Below are 26,842 nucleotides of genomic sequence, written 5' to 3' on the forward strand. Positions count from 1 at the left end.
TCTCCTGCTTGGTACCAAATGTCCCACATATCGAGAGGAATAGCGATTGTGTGGAAGCAAACAGATGCATATCAAATAAAAACATACATATTCTGAACTAAAGTGGAATTCAACCATAACTGGTCCAACCTTTCTCCCCCTGAGGAAGAAACAGTACACTTAGATTTTATTAGAAAAGTCGTTTTTGTAGTTACAGGAATTTGGAACTTCCTCTAGGACCTAAGTACCCTTCCTCCATGAACATAGGAAGCCAAGGAAGTGAAAACTATGAATTCAAGTTCATTGCTTGTGAATGGAAAAAGCCAATGATTCAAGGATAAGTTACCAGGGCAAGGAGAGATTTGTTTGTAAAGTTATCAGACCCACTGAGGGAGAGGTGGAGGCTATTGCCAACAGAACCATCATCTAGCACCAGGGCTGTGGCATGCGGGTTATGTAGGGATTTTTTTGGGGGAGGCACCAGGGTAATTATAAACTTTGGATGCTATGCTTCTGTAACGCGTGGGCTGCTGTTATCTGTAGTCAGTGGAAAGTCTGGATTCTGTAAATCTGAAGAAAAGTTACTGATTAGAAAGGCTTATGACTCATGCCTTTTTAGTGCCATTTCCCAGAAACAGTTAATTCTTCAGTGAAATACTAACCGTACAAAAGTCATCTTTCCCCCCTGAGAACGGTGAGAACATGTTGGGTGACTTCAATCACAGGGGTCATCTTCATCCAAGTTAGTGGCAGATGAATACCATCTGGCCATGTTGCTTCCCCATGCAATGATTTTTTTTTTAAAAAAACTCAGCTAAGAATAAGAGACGCTAAAGAGCTAGTTTAGGACTTTGCTCTATAAAAACATGACCAGTAACTTCTGGCCAGATGAACATGGACCTAGCATCAGTGTGTATGGTGGTAATGTAGAGCACGGGACCTGGAGTTCCACTGTGTTGGACTTGACCTGGTTCCCCTGTTTGTCAACCATGTGACCCCAGGTTAATTGCATGTCCCTCCCACTCCCAGTTCCTCATTCAAGACCCAGGAATGAGCGTGAGATCTCCTTGGCAGAGTTGTTGGGAGACCTGACTGAATGAATGCATGCATTAGAAACAGTTCAGGCGCTTGGTAAATGCTCATCATTCGGTACTTACCTCGACTCTTCCTCAAGAAACCATAGTTTGAGCAGGACAGTGGTGGCGCACACCTTTAATCCCAGCACTTGGGAGGCAGAGACCGGTGACTCTCTGTGAGTTCGAGGCCAGCCTGGTCTACAAAGTGAGTTCCAGGACAGCCAGGACTGTTATACAGAGAAATCCTGTCTCAAAAAAAAGGGGGGGGCACCTTGGTGTTCATAAGAGCACTCCATACTTGTGATGTAGGAGCTAGCTCTCTGGAGGTAGTAAGGGAAAAGGACACACACTGGAAAGTGTGAGTTGCTTGCACATATTGCAATGAGGATGGGCTAAATATGTAGTAATCAAGGAAGACCACAGCTACACCTTCGTGACTGTGATAGTTAAATCCCTGCTACAGTCTGATCATGGAGATGTGGACACCAGGAGAGCACTGTTTAATTAGCAGCCAATAAGACACAAGCAAGGTTGTTCATGGCAATACTGGCCTTGGGTTGAGAGTCAAGGTCAGCATCAAACAAAATGCAAGTCAGAGATGGACAGAGTGGACTTCAACCATTGAACTGGGTGGATAGCACATGAACAGTGTATCAACAACTTCTTTTTTTTGGTTTTTCGAGACAGGGTTTCTCTGTGTAGTTTTGGTTCCTGTCCTGGATCTCTCTTTGTAGACCAGGCTGGCCACAAACTCACAGAGATCTGCCTGGCTCTGCCTCCCGAGTGCTGGGATTAAAAGCATGTGCCACTACTGCCTGGCCTGTATCAACAACTTCTTGGGCCAAGGGTACATGTGTAGAGCATGTAGTCTCTCCATTGGCTTAGCAATTGGTGGCCCAGAGAATAGTTAGTCTCATGTCAGTTACCTCAGACTTTGTCTAGTCTTTAATTTCTCACTTTCTTCAGTTTTTCACTTTCTTTTGATTCTCTGTAAGAAAGTTTGCTCCCACTTGGCACACTTCCATGAGCATTCCCATTTCTTATCTTCATTGGCACGAGACAAAGGACTGAGAGCCACTGTCCCAGGTCCATCTAAACTGTAAGTGTCTGGCACTGTAGGTCCTCGAGAAAACACAACCGGGCGGTGAAAGGTCCCATGACTCTCAAAAACCCTGCATCAGTTGGCCCCACACCTCAGTGGGATGTTTGTTGGAAAAGTGCATCACCTGTGTTCTTACCAACAGCTCTTCCTGATGCTGTCGGGGATACGGTGGAAAGGAGGGAAAAATTGGGTCAACACATTCCCAGGGGTCCTGGGAGTCTACTATCATCTGAGGCTGGTTCAACTTGCCTCATGAGCATCTTTCACACTCTGATGAAGTTCAAGACTCTCGGAAAAGACACCAAGAGACAGCCCTGGCGCCTTGAGAAAGCGGCAGGATCAGCTCCCACCCCGACTTCTAATGTTAGGGTGTCTCTAATGTCAGGTATCTCTAGCTGTGGTTCTGTCGCTCCACACTTGGATCTGCTTCAGAGCAACACTTGGGTTACTCTCAAGTGACATCATCTTCTCTGCTAGAGGTCACTTCTGAGGGTCAAGGATTAGTCACTCCTAAGAGGCCCAGCCTAGATCCAGCATTCTGGAAGTCAGAGCAGAGCTCTGAGTGACAGAATCACAGGCCTTGGCATGAGTGACAGGTCATGGCATGAATGGCTCCTTCTGCTTGATTAAGATGGGGAACTTGAGAACTAGACTCTTCAAATGCCAGCATAGACACTCACTACAGGACACAGACCAGGTCAGGCACTTTACTTGTCTGTGCCTCCAATTTCCCCTATTTGTGAGATGGGAAAATACAGAGTGATTGATATTAAAAAATAACTTAATACATATATAATAATATGAATATATATATATATATATATATACAAAAATCCATGTAAACAATGTAAATATAATATTCACTATATTCATAGTATGGTGTATTTTATACACAGTAAACATGTATTATTCTGCATTGAAATGTGTGTGTGTGTGTGTGTGTGTGTGTGTGTGTGTGTGTGTGTGTCAGGGTATGCATAGGCCAGAAGAGGATATTGGATGTTTTTCTCTATCATTCTCTTGGCTGCTGCTCGAGAGAGGGTCTCTCACTGACCTGGAAGCTCCCCATTTTGCCTGGGCTGGCAAGTGAGCTCTCAGATCCACCTGTCTCTGCCCTACTATGTTGTGCTGGGGTTCCAGGCATGCACAGCCATGCCAGGTTTTTACTTGGTTGTTAAGAATTTGAACCCAGGTCCTCATGTTTGGCAATAATTGCTCTTACACACCGAGTCATCTCTTTTTTTATGTCTATTTTTAATTAAGATATATTTTACATAAAATTTAGGTGTCTGTAAACAAACCATTTGTGTTATTGCTCCTGTCTCCTTTATTTATTTTTTTGCAGGGACAGGCTTTTCAGCTTTCATGCTCCCCTGCGCCTGTTCATGCAGACAGACTGCTGAGTTTCTACAGATGGCTGTACCATGGAGAGCTGGGTTAAGTTGATTTAAACCTGACCCTATCATTTATAAAACTATAATCTACAATGAATGCCATGTAAATATTATTTTGCAGCTTCCTGGAACATTCCTCTTTCAGATGTTTTTAAAATTTCAAGTTCTTCAATAACTCCGTTTATTTGTTTGTCTTACTTCAAAGGACTGTTGATCTCTGGAGCAAATAGCCTGGACAGAAATATGTCAAAATATGTCTTATTCGTCATGTGGGTTGGATCCCGCAGTCCCCAGCAGCTATGGATCTAGAGATGTTTCTGAATGAATGGTCTCTGAAAATGATAGGCTTTGTATCTCTAATCAGAATGAGGGCAACATTTTCTTCCTGTCTTTTATGGCCAGCGAGAACCTGTAAAATAAACATCCACCTCATAAGCAATAACGCTTCCTACACAGCACTGCTATTGACGGCCCATGAAATCCTAGCTGTACAAAGGACACATAAATAGCTTTGGAAATAAAATTCATTCATTCACTCATTCATTCATTCATTCATTCATTTATTCATCCATTCATCCATTCATCCATTCATTCATGTAGCACTGGGCACTCATCACGCAGGAGGCGCTGTGTTGTTGCTCAGGTAGAACTTTAACTGGTAAATGTGACACCGTGTCAACCTCCACAAACCCACTTCCTCTCCAGCAAATAGAAAACAACCGAGAACATGAATTCACTGCCACTGTTGAACACTGGAGGGGAGGCCTGCAGCTGCTCCTGGCAGACATGAAGTCCTACTTCTGGTGTGTCTTGGCCCTCGGCTTCCAAATCGGGGTTTTAACAGGTGAGTGGCCCAGCCAAACTTCTTATTAAATTCAGGCGAACATTAAGACAAATCTAAAATAGAAAATCTGGTACAAATGGCTTTTTTTATTTTGAAAGCACAGATGATTTCAGAAGCACTCTCGCCCATGGCTCAGGGCTCCATGCTGCCCCGTCAATGTGGATGGCATTAGTTGGCATTGCTTCTTTTGATACTAAGTTTTAACATGAAAAAGTATGTTTCAACAGACCATTAAAATTTTAAATTACTTGCTCGGAGTTACTTGTCAGAGGGTAAAGCAGAAGAAAGATGAAAGGCAAGATAACCTGTGTCAACAGGATGAAAATTAAATAGCCCTGGCATTTGGTCCGGGAATCCTTCTACAGCAGAGAATAAAGTGAATGGACTTCCAAAAGAAGAGATTTGACTTTAATCTTACCTGGATGCTTCTATGTCTTAAATGCATAGCTAGCCATAGGTTTGTTTTTTTCTTTTTTCTTTTTTCTTTTTTCTTTTTTTTTTCCGAGACAGAGCCAAACCAATCCTGGTTGCTCTTAGAAAGTTTTCAGACACTAAATATGAGGGTCATCCTAAAATTTAAAAAAAATGGGGAGTGACTACCTTAAGTATTCTGGTGTCTTTGATTCCTTCTTGTGGATTGCGTTTATCAGACCTCACATGTGCAGTGTAAATTATTACACATGGTTTTTTTTTCTGATTCTCATTACATACACTTATATATTAATTTTCCTTTTTTCTCTAACTATGGGTCCCATTCCTAAAATTGAGAAAAGTGAAGTAAAACATGAAATGGGGGGGGGGATACCTTTAATAGGAGAAAGGAAAGCAGAATATTCAGTGGTATAAGTCCATCCAGAAATTCATTTCTTGGGGGTTTAAAGAAGTAGACACTACTTTCCTCTCCAAAAAAAGAGTCAAAACTAAAATTGGGTTTATTCAACATTTGATCTTGTGCTGTCTCAAAGCTATGCACATGTTCTTAAGAAGAATGAGGAGTGACTGAAGAGGGCTATCCCTCAGGGGTTTACCTGGATTAAGTACCATTTGCTTGTTCAGTTATGCCTCCTCTTTCTTTCTTTCTTTCTTTCTTTCTTTCTTTCTTTCTTTCTTTCTCTCTTCTCTTCTCTCTCTCTCTCCCTCCCTCCCTCCCTCCCTCCCTCCCTCCCTCCCTCCTTCTCTCTCTCTCTCTCTCTCTCTCTTCTCTCTCTCTCTCTCTTTCTTTCTTTTTTCAAACCTCCTGAAATGCTTAACAGGATAAAGGACACAATAATAGCCATGGCAGGGAAATCCATTCATTCACTCATCCACTCATCTGTTCGTTCATGCAGCACCGGACACTTGCCACGCGGGAGGTGCTGTGCGAGCCGCTGTACGGACAATGGCGAGCAAAACTAGGTGTGCCCACTCTGCTGAGACTAGCTAGGCACTAGCAAAAGAGACACCGATGAAATAATCCTATGAACAAGTATTGGCAAAACTCAGTCCCATGAGAGTGTGCCAAGGAGTCAGGTCAGACAGGCAAGGTTTGTACAGAACTGGAGCCACACAGGCTTTCCTGAGGAAGTGGTGCTTGAGTTGAAACTGGAAGGGCAAATAGGAGTCAGTGGGGAGATGAGTGTCAAGGTAGAAAAGAAAACTGTATGGAAAGTCAAAACAAAGTATCCATCGTGCTCAGAAGGAGGTCAGAGGGCTGGACCAGGGTAGATGCAGCTGAGCACAGGAGGAAGAAGTTGGGGATGACGCAAGACGAGACTGAGGAGGAGGAGGAGCAGGTCAGGAGTCAGACTACTCAGACCGCAAGGGCCGTGCTAAAGATTTTGGCTTTTCTTCCAGGAAAGTTTGTACAAGTTATTGCATGGTTGTCTGTACTGTCTCAAATGTTTTCTGCACTCCAAACCCATTTGGGCAGTTCTGGTGATTAATGGTGGTGTACTCAAAAGAACTGCCTGAGCAGTGATGCTGTTTCTGTTGGAGGACAGAGCCACCACAGGATTATCACAAGTTGTCAAAACAAGCTGACCAATGCATTCTTTTGGAATAGTCACCTGAGATCCCAAAGGAATAAAACCAATGTTAATTATCCTTATCACACAAAAAAAAATCGTATTATGTAGATTGCCATTTTCCAATGACAGTTATCCAAACAACGGAGGCACAAACAGCTAAAAGGTGATAATAAACACACAAACAATAATCATATTCAAAGTGACCCCTCCAGGGTATATACACCCAGGAATTCCTATTTTTACAGCTAGAAACACAAAGCCAAACTCGAGTCAACTAAGAAACTTATGGGTCCTCTCTAATACTTTTAATTCTTCCAACTCTTGGCTTACTCATGCTGTGGTGATGTAGGGATTCTTGCTCTCAAGCAGGGCTGAGAAGGACTCACAAACCAGGAAAGGCTAAGTGATTTGTCACACAGTGGCAGAACCATCATTAGAACCCCAGTGTGCCCAGCTCCGTTGAAGCAGGAGCGTAATAACACAAATCTCCAGGGGCAAGATTCTGACCAACTTGGTTATTGAGTTGATGAAGTAAGAAGGTTTAGAGTCTTAGACATTCCCAGTCTTCATTGGATCTCAATGTAAAACTTAACAAAGTCTTATTATTCACAGTCTTGGGATAGTAGGAGGCTCTTCCTTACAGAAGAATCTGCAGGAGGAAATTATACAAGAAGAGCTTCTTCCCAGGCAATGGGGATGTTGTGGGTGACCTGCTGAATTCTGGCTTTAGAGAGACTTCGTTGAAACCAATGTGGAGAATGCAGCCAGTGAGAATGATCGCTAGTGGGTGATGTCTAATAAATGCCTGCCTCATGAGGTATCCTCTCAGGAAGCCGGGAGGGTAAACCTCAGGCCCACTCTATCTCTGAAAGTGACTGAAAAGTCATTTTAGAATCCCACCATCTTGAGAGAAACATCCCTCTGGGGTTCTTAGCACCAGATCCTCCTCACAGAACTCAGGGAGGTCCAGGAGATGGACTGACCTCCGCGGCTGTCCCTTTCAGCACCTAATTCATGCTGCATTAAGAAACTCTGCATCGGCAACCTTTTCTTTGGATAGATGAAGCCTTGATTTTATTCCTCCAAGAGTGTATGTATTTACCTTTTCTTTTCCCGTGTTACTGAATCTTCTCATTTTTCTTTTTATGTTTTGTTGGAATAGCAACATTTCCTTTTAATATTCTTATTTGCATCTGGTGAGTTTGGAAGGTTGGCGATACTTTTTAAATGATTTATTTTTGTTTTCTGTGATTGGATGTTTTCCTTACACTTAGATCTGTGTAGCACATTCATGCCTGGTGCCGGTGGAGGCGAGAGGAGGGTGTCAGACTCCCGGAAGTAGAGTTAGAGATGGCTGTGAGCCACCATGAGGGTGCTGAGAACTGAACTCTGATCCTCTGGAAGAGTAACAAGTGCTCTTAATCACTGAGTCATCTCTCCAACCCCTGATGATACTTCTTAACCTATCATTATGTTCAGAGGATCACAATTGAATAATTAGTTAAATTCGTGTGTTGCTGGGAATTGAACCCAGGATCTTACACCTCTTCAGCAGGGGTTCTACAGCTGAGTTGCATCTCCAGTCCTATTTAGAAAGAAGCATAGTTATGTCTTTGTCTGGGATGCCTAGCCCCTACTTCCCACACCGGCATGAGAACCTTGAAGTGCCCTCCACTCCCCACTTGGGTGCCACACTAATGTGGAGTAGCTCATTGCCATGTTCTGACTTGACAGCTTCCCTTTCCCGTCCCTTCTATCTTTTACCCGTTTATCACGGAGCTGGTCTTCAGTGACAGCATCAGTGTGGGTGCTGCTCCTGTCTTGTGATCTCTGTTCTGCCAGTGCTCCTCGGCCTTCCCTTAGTCCCAGCACAGGGGACAATGTCTTTTTTTCCCCTTCTAGGGTGACTGGTATCTTTCCTGTGATTGGGAGTTCTGGACTGCAGTCTCTTTTCTGGGGAGATTTTCATCCACTCTCTGTGGCCTTCTGGGTTGTGGTGAAGTACTTCAAGTTAGTCTGAGTCTTGTTCTTTTTTAACTTAAAAAAAAAAGAAAAGCCCTTTTAGAATTTAGTTTAAAAAAAAAAAAACAACAAAACAAAACAATTTTGAGACAAGGTCTCATGTAGCCTAGACTGGCTTTGAACTTCTGATTCTCTTCCCACCACCTCCCAAGTATGGAGGTATGTGGATTATAGGTGTGTACTGCCACTGGTTTATGTGGCTGGAGACTGAACCCAGGGCCTCTGGTACTCTGCCAACTGACAAACTGCCTTACTTCTAGATTTCTGTGATCTTGAAAGTTGTTCATTTAAATATTGGAATTCAAGAATTCCATGCTCCTGTGGCTCCTTCTCATGTATGTTACTGAATTTTGTATAGGGCCAGATACTTTGTTTCCATTTGTGAATTAAACTTTATTCTTTATTTCAGGTAATTTTTTTCTTCCAGTTTTTGATCACAGTTTCCTCTCTGTCTCCTCCACCCTATCTCTTTCTAGAAATCTCTATTACTCTCATGTAAACTTTTTTCACCAAAGTGAACACAATTGCTTTCATTTTTGTGTTTACTAACTACAGATATGATAGAGTGTTAGACCTTCTAAGTTACCAGTTCCTTCCTAGTAATCTGTAGGCACACAGGGAAAAAACCCCCAACTTTGCTCACAACACCATCTATAATGTTCATTACTTGATGTAAAATGTTCACACCCGCGTATGTAGTAAACTGAACATACACTAGCATTCATGCTACTTTCCTATTCTAAGGGCATTCATCTTGAGATGTAAAGTGAATTACTGGGCTTTCCAATTCAAAAATCATATTTAAGAATCATTGTTATATTTTCTACATAAGTGGTGACTCTGTGCTGTTATACTTCTAACAAACTAAGTCTGCCAAGTGGTGGTTTTCAGTCATTCCAAGAAAGAAATTGGAAATTTTATAAAAATTCAAAATTATGTTTTGAAAATTGGAATACACACACACACACACAGTATTTACAAACTATGAAATATAAATTGAAGCTGTTAGTCAAACTGTAGCTTTAAAAAAATTGATTTGGCCTCTAAAATTGTCTAAAACAGACAATGATGTGCAAATTCAGAGAGTCAGAAGTTGGGGCTGTGATCCTGTGAGGGCCATACATGGAGCTGTGGTGCTCATGACTGCTTTGCTCAAGGAAAAGCAGAGAAGAGCCGGGCTGTGACTAAGCATGGTGACAGACTCAAGTGTTTGTGCACACTTTACTGCTGGTGCTGATGAATCAATGCTTTCTGAGTCATGTTGTCATGGGTAAAACACTTCCCGCAAGCAATTCAAGATTCTTTACAGGTGACCTTATTTGCATTTGAGAAATCCAACTTAAACAGATGATGCTGTCCTTGGAGAATCCATTCATACAACAGCAGCAACATAATCATTCCGCTCTCTCCTCATCACTTTGTACCATCTAAGACTAAAGCAAAAATCCCATAGAAGTGTTTGTCTGCACTCGTTTAATTACAACAGGAGTTTCTTACATATATGAATCCATTTCTACAGGAAGATAAGTTACTAAGTACTTGTGAGAAATTCAGACTCTGGTATCAAGAAACTGGATTTTTTTTTTCCAAGTTCAAATACACAGGGCAGCTTAATACATAATGGTTAATAAATAATTAGCTAGATAAATAAGGACACTAAACACATGTAATTGCATATTTGAGAAACAATCTTACTGGTTTGGGTGTGTAATGACCCTTCAGTCAGAGAACACACACGGCACCGTTGTGAGTACTGAATGTTTGTAATGCTAATACGTACACCTTAAGGGGGAAAAAAAAAGAAATACTAAAGAGAATTTCCACTTCTATCTTAATGTTTCTTCCCCCATAGCAAATCACTTCAGATGCTATAGTTCTGTTTCTGTAAAGTGAGGGTGTTGGGCTAGAGTATCAGATTGAAGGGGGGCATTCAGTAAGTGGACTCTGAAGTCACATTGTCTAGATTCAATTTATGACTCTAATAATTCTCACTGCTGACTTTATCCCCTTGGATAAAGGCTATTGAATACTGCTTAGTTTCTTCACCTTAAAATAGAGCTAAAGAAAAGGTGATCTATCTGTCTGACAGGCTAGCTCTGAGAAACAGATGATGTATTTTATATAATTCATTTAACAATGTACTCTGTACACAGTTAATTCAACGGAAGCCCCTGAAAGCTATTGGGGTTCAAAAAATTGGGTGGGCCTCAATTAGTTTGAGTCTTTGCTTCTGCACCAGGATGTAAGTGTTCCCCAATTTCCAGCAAAGAGGACCTCTTTCTTCTCTTCTCTTCTTGGTCCATGTTAGGGGTCAATACCTATGTTGACCCTTCATGGTCTTATCTTCATTGTTTGAAAAGTATCATTGAGTTTCTCCTGTGTCCCAGGCCCCAGAAACTTTTTAGCCTTATAGACTTCATGATAAAATGAGGAAGCAAGACAAGAATAATTAGGATCTAATAATACATGTGCTAGAAATATATTAGCTAAATCAAGTGTTGTTGAGAACATAGAGTTAGGAGTTTTGGGGCATCTCAGAAGGACCCAAAGAGAAGACTTTGAGCCATTTTTAAAGAGTGACAGAGAATTTTAGTTGGATAAAGGGCTGATTAGATTCTAGTTTGTGGAAACAGAAGAAACAGTGTAAGAGGAATTGTCCACAACTTCAGTGTGGCTGCAGCAGATGGTCTTTGGGATCATGGAGGCTTTTATGTCATGCCAAGGAGATTGGGTTTTTCCCATATAAACAACAGGGGACTAATGAAGATGTTTAAACCGGGGAACAAAATGTTCTTTAGAAACACAATTTTAGAGGCAGATGGCAGAAAGACAGGAGGACAGACTGTTGTGGTGGGGTGGGGGCAGCCAAGAAGATGCTTCTTCCACAAATGGAAGAAGACATGAAGAAGGTCTAGATTGGCATTAGGACTGGATGGAGAAAAAAGACCAAGTTCAAGAGGCGTCTACAAGCTAGAGTCAACTGAACTTGGTGACTAATTAGATGAAGAGAGTCAGGGAGTAGAAGAGATGATGGAGACTCTGAGTGCCCTGGGGTTGGCCCTTGATTCTCTAAAGAGATGACATTGGCTTTAGTGAGTGAACAGGTTCAGCTTGGACACGCTCCACTTGATGAAAGAACTATATCCAGAGAGAGATGCTAAAAGGAACGGGAAGCTGACCTGGAGAGCTGAGCTGGAGATAAACATCAATGTCAACGAGTTCCCACACAAATGTCCTGTGTGGGAACCTAAAGCACTGTGCATAGCAACCCAGAAGTGGGAAGCAATACATGTATTCATGAATCTCTACCACACACACACCCTCCTCTCTGTGGAATAGAGGCAGTCTCATTTAATCTCATGTGATTTTTCCATCCTATGATAATTTCAAACCAGTGGCAGTGAAATCACTAACAGAGTAGTTTATTTGCAAATTAATTATGTTGTGAATATTGATTCAAAGTTTTATAGCACCTTTGGGGTTTTTCCATTTTCACTAAGAAAATAACTTTTAACTAGAAGAAAATGGATCTTTCATTTTTCTTATTATACATGCTTAGACAACTAAGGGTTGTTGTTGTTTTTCCCCTTTCGGAGTTCCTTGGAGAGTAATAGCAGCTTGCATACTGTGAAAGTGTGTGTGTGTGTGTGTGTGTGTGTGTGTGTGTGTGTGTGTGTGTGCGTGTGCACCGCCCCCGAGAGAGAGAGAGAGAGAGAGAGAGAGAGAGAGAGAGAGAGAGAGAGAGGGGTTTGATGGTTTGTCTTCACTTTTCTCCACATTTTTGATTTGCCTTTCTCTAGATGGGTTAGGGTTTATTTTGTCTGCCTGCTCATCCTACTGTGGGACCCACTCACTCTGATTAGGTTTTGGGGTCTTTTTGAATTACAACGTGAGTGTAGGCACCATGCACCGATAAGGGTCTACTAGCCAGGAATCTAACAGTTTTAGCTAGTTGGCTCGTAATGACACTGTTTTTATTAAAGATGAAAGAGTGGCAGGAAGCTCATTTTTAAAATGATGCTGAAATTTATGAGTTAAGAGATCAAATGTAGTAAGACTCCAGTACAAGCTCTTTACCATTCATAGCTGCCTCTGGTGTCATGCTCTTGTGCTCTTCCGAGCCAACTAAAGCTTATCAATGCTTAAGTACCGAAAATGTGTTTAATAAGCATTATCGATAATTGCAAACTCAGGAGATCTTATCTCTCACTCTGAGGCCTTTGTAGAGGTTTGTGGTTAAAAGTCTGAGTTAAAGAATAAAATCACACTGGTAGTCTGTTTTACATCCTCTGCACTGTGTGGGGTCTCTACATGTCTCTTTCAAGCTTTTTTTCAACCAGAGCTAATACAACTGTTTACAGAGTCCTAGCTGGGTAGGTCCTAGGCAGACCATCTGATACTAGGAAATAAAATAGTTTGGATATCAAAGGAATCAAAAGTAGTTTGGATTCAAAAGATGTAGAGTTTTCTGAGCTGTCATGAAGTCTTTGGGGAAGGACTTTCTCTAGAGATTTTCTTCTTTTTCCTCCTCCTTTTCCACCCTCTCCTCCTCTGCCCAGCTCCTTTGTTTGTTTGTTGTTTGTTTGCTTGTTCAGCTAGTATCTCACTCTGTAGCCAAAGCTTGGCTGGAACTCACTATGTAGCCCCAGGATGGCCTTGATCTTTTGACGGCCTTTCTGCTTCAGTCTCCTAAGTGTTGGGATTATAGGTATGCTCTGTCACACTGGCTCCAGAGATTTTAACAGTCCCTAAAAAAAGAGAGAGACACAAATGTTATTTTTAAAAAATTGAAAATGTAAAAACTCACATAATACAAAAACGCTGATTTCACTTTTGAAAACAGTCTATTCTTACAATAGTTATTCGTGGTATAATTGACACAACAAATATAACAACTATTATTTTTTAAAAAAATCACAATGGCAGGCAACAGATTTGAGTCTTGTGTGAAGAATAAACCCTATAAAACATAATGCTCTGTGTGAGTCAGGAAATATACCACCTGTTTTCTACAGTGAATATCATCTAGACGTGTCAGCAGAAGACAAATCAAGTGTTAAACTTAACACTCAGATTTTGAGACACACCAGGATATAAACCAGGATATTCTCATTTGTGTTTTTAACTTAGTGTTGAAATGTGTATCACTGGTGCTTGTAGGAAAAAATCACTAATATGTGGTGTTTATTGACACTTGGGTGGATTAGCACAATGGTTGTTCTAGGGCTCCATGGCCTGCTCACACCCTGGACAAGTTGAACTATTACATACTTCAGGGTATTGAAAAAAATCAGTCAATTAAACCTGTCTGGCCGTCAGTAATCATGAAAGGGCCAAGAAAAACATTGATTAGTTAAGCAAAACTTTTTGAACCCGGTAGGTATTTAAAGGCAAGGAGCTTCTTTCTTTAGATTATTTTCTAGTTATGTTATCTTGGGAAAAATACTCACATTTATGCTTCCAGTTTAACTTGATGTATGCAGATATAAGATAGGAAATAAGTGTGAATGCATACATCCATGTGAATAAATTTTAATCATAATTTACCATTTACCAGGTGCTGTCGTAGATACTTGGGATGGAATTGTAAATTACCAATGAGGTTCTCTATTTCAAGATTATATCATTATGGGGTAGCCAGACAATAAACAAGTAAATAAACAGTCAGACCTGATTATTTTATACTGTGGTAAGTATTTTCTCCCTCAGGAAACATGTCAGAAAGTGACTTAGATATGCACTTTGTATAGGTTGACCAGTAGTCTCTGAAGAAACATTGTTTTGAATAATGAAGACAAAGCAGTCATTTATAGACAAGAGGCTGGGCATCAGTGGGCCACAGTAAAAGGCAAAAGCTAGATAGCTTTGCACAGAAAGTGGAGGGCATGGGGAGGAAGGGGAGAAAGAGAATTGTAATTTGGACCAACTGTGATTAAAATTGGAGTAGAGAGATTCAGTTGATCACAGGCACAAACATCAAAGCTTTCTTCCTGTTGACATACTTCTAGCGGTGGTCTTGAAAGATGTGGCTTTTAGCAGCCACTTTCCTGCTTCCATTGATAGTTGCTAGTAGCACCTTGACCATGGCTTGAGCTAATACTCTTTCATGAGCTCAGGAAGTTGTGTGACCTAAGGAAGAAAGCTGAATCTGGCTAAGCCTTTGTCTGTGAGTAGTAGACTTGTTGCTTGGAATGGAAGTCCACCATGTCTGGCTGTGTGTGTGTGTGTGTGTGTGTGTGTGTGTGTTGCTGCTGGGAAGTAGAGAAAATGACAAGAAACCAGGAGTGTGAGATGAGGGTATTTGTAGGATGCTCAGGACATGAACAAAGTATATAAGAGTTTACTGTGCATTGAGATGGTCTGGGAAGAATGTGATGAACACAGTAAAAACAATAGCAGAGACCACATTTAGGAGGAAGTTTTTGTGTTAGTTGGTATTTGAAGAAAACATAGAAGTTAGAGAAATCAACAAAGAGATGGGTGAGAGGGATACTAAAAAATTTAACTACTTCTGCAGCAGAGGAATTAACCAAATGGATTTGATAACCTACCAAACAAAACAGATTCTGGATATTTGCTATCTGGATTATTGCTATCAGGACAGTAATCCAGCCTGAGTATTAGACATGGAGATAAGAATATCCAAAGAGCTGGGTGGTGGTGGCACACGCCTTTAATCCCAGTACTTGGGAGGCAGAGCCAGGTGGATCTCTGTGAGTTGGAGGCCAGCCTGGTCTACCAAGTGAGTTCTAGGAAAGGTGCAAATCTACACAGAGAAACCCTGTCTCGAAAAACCAAAAAAAAAAAAAAAAAAAAAAAGAATATCCAAAGAATAGAGGGAATATTTTGACTTTTGCAATTGTAAGACATCAGTACATTCACACTTTCCTTGAACTGCCTGCCCATTTATCTATTAAATGCTTTTCACTGTTATAGGGATCTTGCTGGTCTTCCTCTCTCTCCACTACTGCATGTGAGTATTTGAACCTGTGCACATGTGCGTGCATGTATGTTGAGGCTGGAGATTAATGACAGGTGCCTTGCTCCAGTGCTCCTCACTTTAGTTTTTGAGACAGGGTCTCTCACCGAACCTGAAGCTCCCTGATTTGGCTAGATTGGCTATATTTGGCTGTATTGGTTAGTCAATGAGTTCCAAGAACGTCTCTCCTTCCCACCATCTTGCAGTGCTGGGGTTGTAGATACAGGCTGGCATATTCACCTTTGTTTATGGGTGCTGACGATCTGAACTCATGCCCTCATACTTATAGGGAAAGCTCTTAACAGAATGAGCCATCTCCCCAGACCTTGTTCTGCTCTCTCTCTCTCTCTCTCTCTCTCTCTCTCTCTCTCTCTCTGTATTCTTGTAACAAATTCGGCTAGAGGCTAAGAAGAATTTGTGATTTGATATTTAGCACATCTGTTCTATAGGTGCAAAGTAATTTTGAGGTAAATATTTAACTACTGTGGTGGCAAACATGTAAATTGCAGGTTTACAGATGCCAAATGCTTTTCTAGACTGAAAGCTTAAAACTTAAACATAGGAAATGTGGAAACGTGAGTCAGCCTTCTTATTACCATGTACAATAATGAAAAGGTGAGCCAGGACATGTTTAGACTAAGAATGATCATTGAAATGAATATTTATGAATACTTGATGGATGACACTCTGGAGGCCCCAGTTGATTTTAATGACACACACACAGCTTAGTTCTGCATGAAAGAAAAGCTGAACCCTTCCTAGCCACCCCGCATACTTCTGTAGGCAAGGAAGGTAGTTCAATTCACTCACTTTAACGTTTTCCTGACTCCCCACAATATTCTTTTTTTTTTCAAGACAGAGTTTCTCTGTGTAGCTTTCACTTGGTAGCCCAGGCTGGCCTCGAACTCACAGAGATCCACATGGCTCTGGGATTAGAGGCATGCGCCACCACCGCCCGGCTTCTTTTTTAAGAGAAGATTAGCGGGAACGTGGTGGCATCTTTGATGGGGACTCACCTGACAGCGAAGTTGTGTCTTGGCTGCCTGTGGTCTCTTCTGGATGTGTTCTGACCCTTAACCCACAGAAAGTAAGTGTTGGAAAGAGGCCCCTCCCATCTCTCTTTCTCTGTCTGGTGTATGTGCACGTGCACAGAGTGTGTGAGTACTCGTGAGTGTACGTATGTGTGCGTGTGCATATGTAGAGGCCAGAAGTCAACGTCCGATGACCCCTTAATCACTTTTTTACTTTGGTTTGGAGACAAGGTCTCCCAGTAGACCTGAGCTCACCCTTTTGGCTAGTGTTTGCCCAGTAAGCGGGAATCCACCCTGCAGCAGATGCCAGGCTTTTGGTGTCCAAACCCAAGTCTTCCTGCTTATGCAAAAAGTACCTTACCCTCTGAGCCATCATCCCGGAAAGAACTCTTTAAAGGCATTATTTTCACTTCTTGTTTTACAAACAAAAAGAGAGAAGTCCACAGGGGTATGCTAGGCACAGACCCATATGTCGGTCATTGGACAGAACCAGAATTTGCTCTTGAATTCCTTGGGCAGCACTGCTCAGCACTTCCACAGTTACTTTTCACCTCGTGCTGGCTTGTGGGTCACGGAGTGGGCAAAGAACGGGGAACGGCTGGGGTACAACGCTTTTTATTTTGTGTGTGTGTATACAGCTCCTGTAGACAGTTTTGCCCTAGGATCTTTTTGTGGTTTGCTTGCTGCCCTTCTAAAGTCTCTGGGAAATTTTCTCTGAACAATGCTAAAGGAACTGAGAAGCCGTCCACTGATCTTATCTTCTGCAGCAGATACGAAGCGCCACGCTCACAGACGAACGACCTCTAGCAGAACACCCTCGACTTAAAGCCAATGCAGCTGCACCTGTCGCCTGTCGTCTGTTCTCATCCCCTTTGCCTTTAACTTACACTTTTCTCTGTATTAAAAAGAAGTGAAAGCAGCATCATTTTCCTTTTGCATACCTTCAGACTTCTAAATTGTAAGACAAAACATCCATACAGAGACGTGAACAAATGATAAAAGAACACTTTGAATGAATAACGATCTCATAGGCTCCCTCACCCCTACAATTACCACACGCCGAGAATAAAACATGGTCAGCACACAGACACCTTTCTGCTTTCTATGTTCTTTCCTGATTCAAACTCTCTTCTCTCCTCCAGGCAATAGCATTAGGGTGGATTTCGTGGCACCCATTCGAGTTATATGTCACGCCTCTACTTTCTTGGTGACTCTGCATGGAATCACGACTTGTGGATATTTACTTATCAGACATTGCACATAGCTCCACTACCTTCCTGTTGTGTTCTGGGCAGACAGGTGGCTTCTTCCAATGTTTGGAAGATGTGATTTCTAATTCGGCTGCATCACGCACAGTCTTTATAGCTGATACTGGCACATCTCTGGTCAGTCTTAACAATTGCTTTGATTTGAGGGTAGTCAGTGCCTTCCCCAAACTTGTTTTAGACACTCTTTCTAGATGGCTGTGTGTCCGGATGTGAGCAGTTTAAAAATAATTCTTTATGACTGGTTGAGATTCTTGAATCTGTACATTGTGCCTGAATTCTGGATAATTTGTCTACCTATCTTTTAGTTCATCAGTTCCCTTTATAGTCTTGCCTAATATACTTTTAAACCTACTCATGTTTTTTTTTTCTTCATCTGTTAGAGCATCTTTTGCAAGTCTTAATTATTTCTTTTTGAAATTAGTTGACTTAAATTTTTCCTTGACCGTGAAGCTATCATCTCTCTAAACATAATGAGCACAACTGTTTCTTTTTAGGGCATCTGATAATTCAAAGGCGTGTGATGCTCTGGTTTCTTGTGTTATCTGCTGCTTCTGTGGCTCTCTTTGACTTCTATTTTATTCTTTTCCATTGTACCTGTCATTGTAGTTTAAAGCACTGTTTGTAAGGTTGATTTGCATCTCTTCTACACAGGAAGTGTAGGCTGATGGCAGTCCAAGATCACTTTCACTAAAATCCCAGGACTGAAATTTTCCTGGACTACACTCGACATGAGAGTCAGTTCCCTCGGGCTTCCCTTGACTCCAAGGATTCCAGCATTCTTTGGAAATCAGCTTATTGGGGAAACATCTCCCAGCTTCCTCACTTTGCAGACTCTGGGAGAGAAAGCATAAAAGCAGAAGTGTGGGCATGGGAGAGCAATAAATGTTCTCAGAGCAAAAGCCCCTCTGAAGTTCTACTCATGTCCCTGGTTCCAGGGTGTCTCACGTTGAACCTGCATTTATACATTCTCTTCAGATCAGTTGTTTAATTCTTGCAATACTACTTTTGTTTACAATTTCCCGTTGTTTTATTGTTGAATAAGGAATAGTGACATAACTAGCAGCTGGAGCACCTGTGTTTGTTTTTTACAGCCAAACCTCTAATTTGAAAATGTTTCCTGGAAATATGAGAGGTATTCACTAAGGGATAGGGACACTAAAAGAAATGAATAAACAAACAAACAAACAAACAAATGGATTGCGATGAAGTGTGAAAGGAGCTAAGGCACCAAGCATAAACAGAGATATGGATCATCTTGTATGCTGCCAATCTTAGTACAAGTTGGAGCCCTTCTTTAAGGAAATAATATGGCAAGACTTATTTGGACAAATGCCATGGTGTTTACAGGGAATCAGAGTGCTGAAAATAATCCTGGTATCACCTGAGTGCTTAGTTTTAATAAATCATGAAAGATTAACATAAATGGCTCATTCCATAGTTATTAAAAATGATTATGTTAAATAGGTAAAAAACTGAATGTTTATGATAAGACATTGTACGACAATAGGAAAGCACAAAATACTATGTTTGCTATATAAAATCATACTAAAAAGTCAAAATCAAAAATATAGAAATACTTCCTGTTTTACTAGGGATGGCTTTTCAAAAATTATTTTATACTTGTTTGATCTTCTTAAGAAAAAAGGAGATTTTACAAGTTAGATTAAAGCTACCATTTTCCAAACAATTTTAGTATAAAACTTGTCATTAAAAAATGACATGTCTTTAAAAAAATAAAAATAAACAGTAGAACATCTTGAACCTATAAGCAGGTGTTCACAATCTGCAACCAGCTAAAACCATCTCAGTCTCTTCCCCCTGTAATCTCCATGTAGCTCACAACTCTTGTCCCAGTGATTTTAAAAAGTGAAAAGGTGAGCCAAAGTCTGGGGCCTCACCTGATCATTGGCTGATTTGATTCTTAGCAAGTGGATTCCTAGAAGACACATTACTATTTGAACATAATTGACTTGTTCCTTTACTTTTCAGTTGGAGAATGTAATGGTCTTTATTTACAATCATTTAATTTTAGCTCCAGTAAATTTATATACTTTTAAAAGTTTTTACTCTCATAACATCTTTCTGCAAGTCTTTCCTTGTTCAGCTAAAGGAAAACCATACTTTAATTTAAGTTTTAAAACTCACTCTTCAAAAGGGCATTTTCTGACCCTCCAGTAAAGATTATGATACACATCCCAACCTTATCACATTTCCCTTGATAACATTTTGTTCCTAGCACAAAGTATAGCACATCACTCATTTCTCTGTTACCATCTGGCCCCCTATGTGGAACCTAGAAAAGCCCTGGATGTCCTCTCTGTTTGAATCATACTATCTAAACATGTTACTTGATACATAACATTTTATATGCTATTGCATGCAAAGCCCATTTATAGTGCACAGTTTTGCCTTGTCACATACTGGATTTGTTTGCTTGACTATGAACTCCTCCATCTTGGTATGAATAGAGGTGACCTTATAAAAAGAAATCCCATTCCCACTTAAATATAATTACTAGGGCAACATGTTCACAAAACAGCATGCTTACTTTGTTCTTTTTCTTTTAATCCAGGAGAAATCAACGACTCAGCCGACCACACGATGTTTTCGTTTCACAGTGGACGTATCCAGATTTCTTGTAAATACCCCGAGACCGTCCAACAGCTCAAAATGAAGTTATTGAAAGGGAGAGAAGTCCTCTGTGAGCTCACCAAAACCAAGGGAAAGGGAGACGGGGTGTCCATCAAGAATCCGAAATTGTGCCCATATGAGCTTTCCAACAGCAGTGTTTCCTTTTTCCTAAACAACCTGTATGGTTCTCAGGGCAGCTATTACTACTGTAGCCTGTCAATTTTTGAGCCACCTCCTTTTCAAGAAAAGATCTTTGGTGGAGAATATTTGTATATTTACGGTAAGACATTGGTTGGGGCTTATGCTCATTTCTGAGACTTTTCTCATCAAAGGACACAGACAAATGAGTATCTTTTGTGTTACATCCTTTATGTGTAGTTGGCAACACATTATCTTGGATGAAATATGCAAGGAAAGATGTGTTGTTCATATTTAGTTGATAATTATCAGGAATAAGTGATTTAGTTACCTATACCGTTGAGTTAGAATTAGGGCCTAATCTTTCAAACACCCAGATCATGACTCAGTGGATATTACCTCTACTCACTGAAGGTACAAAGCAGTTTGGAGAATGAGATGAGACAATTTGAAAATAAGTTTTATACCATGGATTTCTTACTTACTCCTGTGACAGCTGCAGATGGAAAGTCTCTATCACATTTGCAAACTAGCATAGTCTTTCCAACTTGAATTTCGGAGTCCACCTACAATGTGGAGGTGATGTTGGTTGGCATCCACCCGATCTCATCATTGTAAGGAAGAAAAGCCTTCCTTGATTAAAAGGCTTCTTTATGTTTTATGAAAACATTCTCTCTATGTAGCTATGAATGAGGACATGTATTTCCAAGTCTTTCATCAATGTATCTCCTCCCCACCCACCACAGAATCACAGCTCTGCAGCCAGCTGAAGCTTTGGTTGCCCGTAGGGTGTGCAGCTTTTATTGTGGTATACATTTTTGGATGCATATTTATCTTCCGGTTTGCAAAAAAGGTAAGCAATTTCTACTTTTGCTTATACTCGTTTTCTTGGTTGCTTATTTACTCACCAATGCCTGATGCTCTTCTCAGAGTAACCTGAGGAAAAGGGAGACAATTCCTTTTCCCTAATTTAGACACTGATTAAACTAATGACTTGGAACAGAGATTATATGTTTGTTTTTTTAATAGCTTGCTTTATTCCCAAAAGGACTCTGGGGGCTTACAGAGATGCATTATTATTACTATTGTTTTTATGAAAAGGTAGAAAATTGGGGCCTGTAAAAGATAAAGATTAGGAAGGAGGTTAAAATATAAAAATAGATGCCTTTGGTTCTTAAAAATTGTTAAATGTTGGATTAGTATTTGAATATAAGCTTCCCAAGAGTCAAGACAAAGCTGAAACAATCAGTTGTTAAGTTTCTCTTAATCAGCAAACTGAAACAGTGAGATCATCCTGCTAGGTACCAATAGCAGCTAAGACGGAAAGTGCGTCTTTATATGTCGCCAGACTCTTTGGTTTTAAGGGAAATGTCTGAAAAGCTATTCAGGGCAATGTAATAGGAACAACAAAATGTCTCCTTTTGTTGTGGAATATTCTTTTTAGCTGTTCACACAGCAGATCCTCAATCAAAGAACTTACTCCATTCTGCATAGTATGTGTATATGACAGTATGTAAGTGCATGCTCTTGTGGCTGTCGGCGAGACGTGTGTGTGTGTGTGTGTGTGTGTGTGTGTGTGTGTGTGTGTGTACCAGATGGACATTTGAGAAAGAGGCAGAGCATGCCCTAAAGTCCATTATCCAGCTCTATTGAGGAAGAAATAATCAAGGCAAAAATGAGGACGAAAATGACAGAAAGCATTTTAAAACGATTTTTATTACATTGTGTGTGTGTGTGTGTGTGTGTGTGTGTGTGTGTGTGTGTGTACATGCACACTTCTAGGCACAAGTATCTATTCTCTCCTTCCAACACTTAGGCACTGGGCATTGAACTCAGGTCATCAGGCTTGGCAACAATGCTTTTTCTCCCACTGACTCATCTCATAGGTCAGAAAACACTTTTTATTGGAAACATTTTGCATTTACTGAGTCTAAGTCCAGAATTTATGCTTTTGTCACATGCCACTTCAACAAAAACCAGACAACACTTGGGAAATGAAGGTGGGGAAGTACAGATAATAAACCATGTTTCCAACTTTCTCTTCCAGAAGTACGGATCCAGCGTGCATGACCCCAATAGTGAATACATGTTCATGGCAGCAGTCAACACAGCCAAAAAGGCTAGACTTGCAGGTATAGATTCCCTTTGGGGTTTGGGGAGGGAGGAGCACTCTTCATTATTAAGACTTGGAATTATTTATTTATTTATTTTTATTTTCAAAGAAAGGAAATTTTCCCTAAGGATAATTTTAGTATTTTATGTGAAAAATCTGGATTTTTCACTTTAACTAGGCGAACCCATCCTCCAGTATATTAAAAACCATGTCTGTAAATCACTATTAAAATAAATTAACAGGGGTCACGGATGTAGTTCAGCTGGTCGAGTGTTTATCTAACACATATGAAGCCCTGGATTCAATCCCAGTACCACAAAAATGGGCATAGGGTCACACACCCGTAGTCCTCGAACTCAGGAGTTGGAGGCAGGAGGATCATAAGGGCAAGATCATTTTCAGCTACACAGTGAGTTAGAGGCCAGTCTGTGATGTATGAGCTCCTGCCTCAAAATTAACAAAAAGAAAGAGGGAGGACTGGTAGAGAAAGGAAAAGAAAAGAAAAAGAAAAACCAGGTTGCAGTAAGAGGATAGCCTTTCAAGCCTAGCCTGGGCTAACAGATGAGTTATCCAGGCCAGGCTGAGGCACTTCATGTATCCTTGTCTCCAAATAAAGAGGAAAAGGGGGGCTGGATATGTGTTCAGCTCTTTGGTCGAGCACTTGCCTACCATACATGTGGTCTTAGGTCCAAAGCCTAGTATGAAAGAAAAAGATCCATGGGTCACAGTTGTTTCAAGGTAATTTTCAACTAAAATTTAACCATTTGAGGAATATCTGGGTCTTCCTTATTGTAATGCAATAGATGGTGCGTATTTATTGAATACCCTTAAGTACAACCTTTTGAGTGAGGTACCAAGGGGTGATGGGGACATTTGGAAGAGGCTTGAGAAGAGAGGTTTAGATTGATGCTGGGGTCAGGAGACGCGGAGGAGGAATTCATGATGATACTCAGTTGTTTGGAAATAAAGAATGTGCAAACCTGGGTGGCACTGGAAATCCAACTGAAGCTTTTTCCTCATCTGTTGAGAGGTAGAGGCAGGTACTGTCAAGTCTGAGGAATATCCAGAGCACCTGAAACATCCATTGTGGAAATTTTATACATCTTGTGCCCATGAGTAGAATGATGAGGGGTAGGAAAAGAAACAGAAGCCATCACATTTTGCTACCACTCAGTGGCTCAGGGACACACATAATTGTCACAGGATCACTGCATGGAAGAAGGTCTAACCTTGTACGGTTAGTCTTTATTCCCTTTTCAGATAACTGGGGCTGAGGTCCAGACTGCCAGCAGCTCCTTTCCAGACAGTTAATACCACAGCTTTGGTACTTGTTACCAGCTTTGTTTGATTACTTGGCTCCTGAAAAAAACAAAAAACAAAAAAACAAAACAAAAAACAAAAAAACCCCCCCAAACCAAACCAAACAAACAAACAAACAAACAAAAACAACCCAGCATATTCATCCCAATCACTGTGTTAATAATAAAGTATTCTATCTTAGTTTGAATTCCTTCAAACAAGGATCTGAGACCTTATCAAACAAGGATAAGATCTTGGGTACAAATAGTTCACTGGAGTGGTAACCCCAGGGAGAAGTAGCAAAGGGGCAGGGAAGAGAGTGATAGGCAAGAAGAAAGGCAACTGTAAGGTTGAGGGTATGTTACCAGTGTGTTGATGCTGACTTAATGGGACCTCTGTCAGGTGTACAGAGGCCTCCCACAATTCATGTGAAGGACGGGAAATGGAATACTTAACCACAGGTTTTATTACTGCAGTTGGGAGCTCGCCCTCATCACTGAACTAGGTTCAGAAAAAAACTGTTCTCAAGTTTTCAGAGAAAGCTAGAGACAGGAAGGCAAAGAGAGGCACAGTGGGGTGATGGTGCTGGAACTGTCCACACATGCAGATAAGCCTTGCCTGGCTGTGGCTGGAAGCAGTAGTGGACACTTCAAAGTGAAGTGTTCAGATAATGTCCCATCCTATGTCAAGAGTGGGATGAACAAAGTTTCATGGGAAATGAGGACCTGGTGCTGAATCTTGGAGCATAAAGGGTGTGTGTGTGTGTGTGTGTGTGTGTGTGTGTGTGTGTGTGTGCTTATGGGTGTACACCACAGGGAAAAGCAGAAAGCTTTTTGAAGGGATTCAACCCATGCGGAATTTTTGTTACAGGTGTGCCCTCATAATCTGGACCACTCTGGCATCCATGGAGGAAGCACCCCGACCAGTTCTCCTGAAACTTGAACTGAGAAATTCTATTTTCTGGACCACAGGGCGTCTGACTTGATCTGACTACAGCAATCTCCTTTGGGTATTTTGTTTGGATCAGTGACTATTGGGCACTCAACAGACTGCCTGGGAATTGCTGAGTTCTTTTAAGGCAAACACCTTCTTACAGAAGGTCCCGCTCACGTGTACTCAACAAACAGACCTCACGGGGTTAGAATCTTCTCTCTCTGCACCTGCTTCTAGCTACACACCGGCCAGTAAAACAAACACATCGACAACATTTTCACAAAATCGCCAAGGGTATTAATCTGCAAAGCACACGGGCAGCCAAGGGCCAGCATCTGCCCTCATTTTTCAGATTACTTTTTCTTGCTGTAGAGATCAATAGTCCTTCTAGAACCAGACAGTAGAGGGAGATGCTTCCTAATGGTAGCTCTTGTGTTTCTGAGATGTTGATGTATATACTACATTGAACTCATACATTAGTGCCAACACAGCCTTCTCTTCCAGCTTCTAGACTCCAGTTCATCACTGCCTGAGGGGTTTAGATGCCTTCTCTTGCCTTCAATTTTCCCTTGAAAGATACTTCCACATGTCCGCCTTGGCAGCCTGCAGCCACTCCAAGTAGGAAGTTCAGTCTACGTTTTCTCCATTCTGTTGCTCAAAAAAATTAGTGGATATAATTTTCCATATTATCCCTGCCAAAGTAGTTTCTTTTTTCCTTCAAAGACATCTTATTTTCTCAAATTCAGTTAAAATGTGTTGATACTAGTGGTAGGAAACATTGCTCAGAATCAAGAGCAAATTAATTTTGTTTTTGTGTTTTCTACCATTATCTATGTTTCCATGGTGCTATTAATCATAAGTGTAGCTATTTTTGGAGATCACATTAAAGTTGCAAGCAAGCAAAGCAACCCATGGTTAATGGGCAAATATTCTCCTGGGGTAGAATGGATGATCTATTTAGCCTGAAAGCTACAGTTTCTGGAGGAGGCAGCCAAACTGTGGCCATCCTTCCTCTGGATTTGACAGATGGAAATGGTTTCCATGAGCCTGAGCTGGAATGCCAAGGTTGGGAGAAGTCATTGAGCCTGGGACAAGTAGCTCCTTTGGTCTCTAGCATCTGTGAAGATGCACAGAGGAGCCAAGACAGAGTTCCCTCTCCTAGAAACTCTGCAGCCTGGAAGTCAGCCCTGGCACTTTAGGATAGTCTTTAGAACATGATTTAGCTGGAAGGATTCTGAAGTGCAAGCAGCATGTGATTGCTCTGAGCTGGACCATTTTCTCCACGTTCCTGTCTGCATGCCTAAGGCTTCTGGAGCAGCCAATGTGTATGCAACATTTTTTTTTTTTAACTTTAAGTAAAATAAGGCTGCTTCATAGCCTTAAATGGTAGTTGTCTACTTACAGTTTACTTTAAAAGTGAGACCTGATGTATCATTATATACTTATTAAGTTAAGCATGTGTAATGCTGGCTATGTACAGTACAGTACTGAACTTGTAATTTGAATCAAGTATGGTATTCTCTCTTTTCAGCTGACTCAGGCAGCCGGGCTGGCTTTGCAAGGGCATTCCCTGAGTTAGATGTACCTTTGTGGGTGGGGGTGAAGGTGCGGAGGCTGGCCTTCACGTTGTTCTATGAAGGATCCCCATCCCACCACTGAACAGTTAACAATGAATCATTAAAGAACAAAATTTCTGTGAAATAGAAACTGGCTTTAAGAGGAGCCACTAGTTACAAGATATTAGCAATAGTAAGAGTTAAAGGATCAACATTTGTGTCCAGCAATGGAATATAATCTCGCTATGTTTTCTGGGGGGCAGAGAAGTGATGACCTTAGCCGCCACATACAAATTAGCCCTTGCTTTCCAATGACTTGTGTGCCATATAAGATATTTGCTTCCTTCATCTTGCTCTCTCCTCTTTAAACTTTGAAATATCTACAACCTTATAAAAGAGCCAGAAGCACAGGACAAAGAGTGTTCTGCTTCTGAGTTAGTTTCTGCACTGACCTCCTAGTCCCACGGAATG

General features: G+C 41.1%; 1 protein-coding gene across 1 annotated transcript; it reads left to right on the forward strand.

The window, feature by feature from the left end:
- Positions 1-6,131: 6,131 nt before the first annotated feature.
- Positions 6,132-22,757, forward strand: Icos (inducible T cell costimulator). Its single transcript, XM_036173000.1, has 5 exons — positions 6,132-6,232; positions 14,371-14,390; positions 20,274-20,612; positions 21,217-21,323; positions 22,518-22,757. Exons 1-5 carry the CDS (start codon positions 6,132-6,134, stop codon positions 22,755-22,757), a joined length of 807 nt encoding a protein of 268 aa, XP_036028893.1.
- The last annotated feature ends 4,085 nt before the right edge of the window (positions 22,758-26,842 follow it).

This window comes from Onychomys torridus, chromosome 23, assembly GCF_903995425.1.
Source record: "Onychomys torridus chromosome 23, mOncTor1.1, whole genome shotgun sequence".
NCBI lineage: Eukaryota > Metazoa > Chordata > Mammalia > Rodentia > Cricetidae > Onychomys > Onychomys torridus.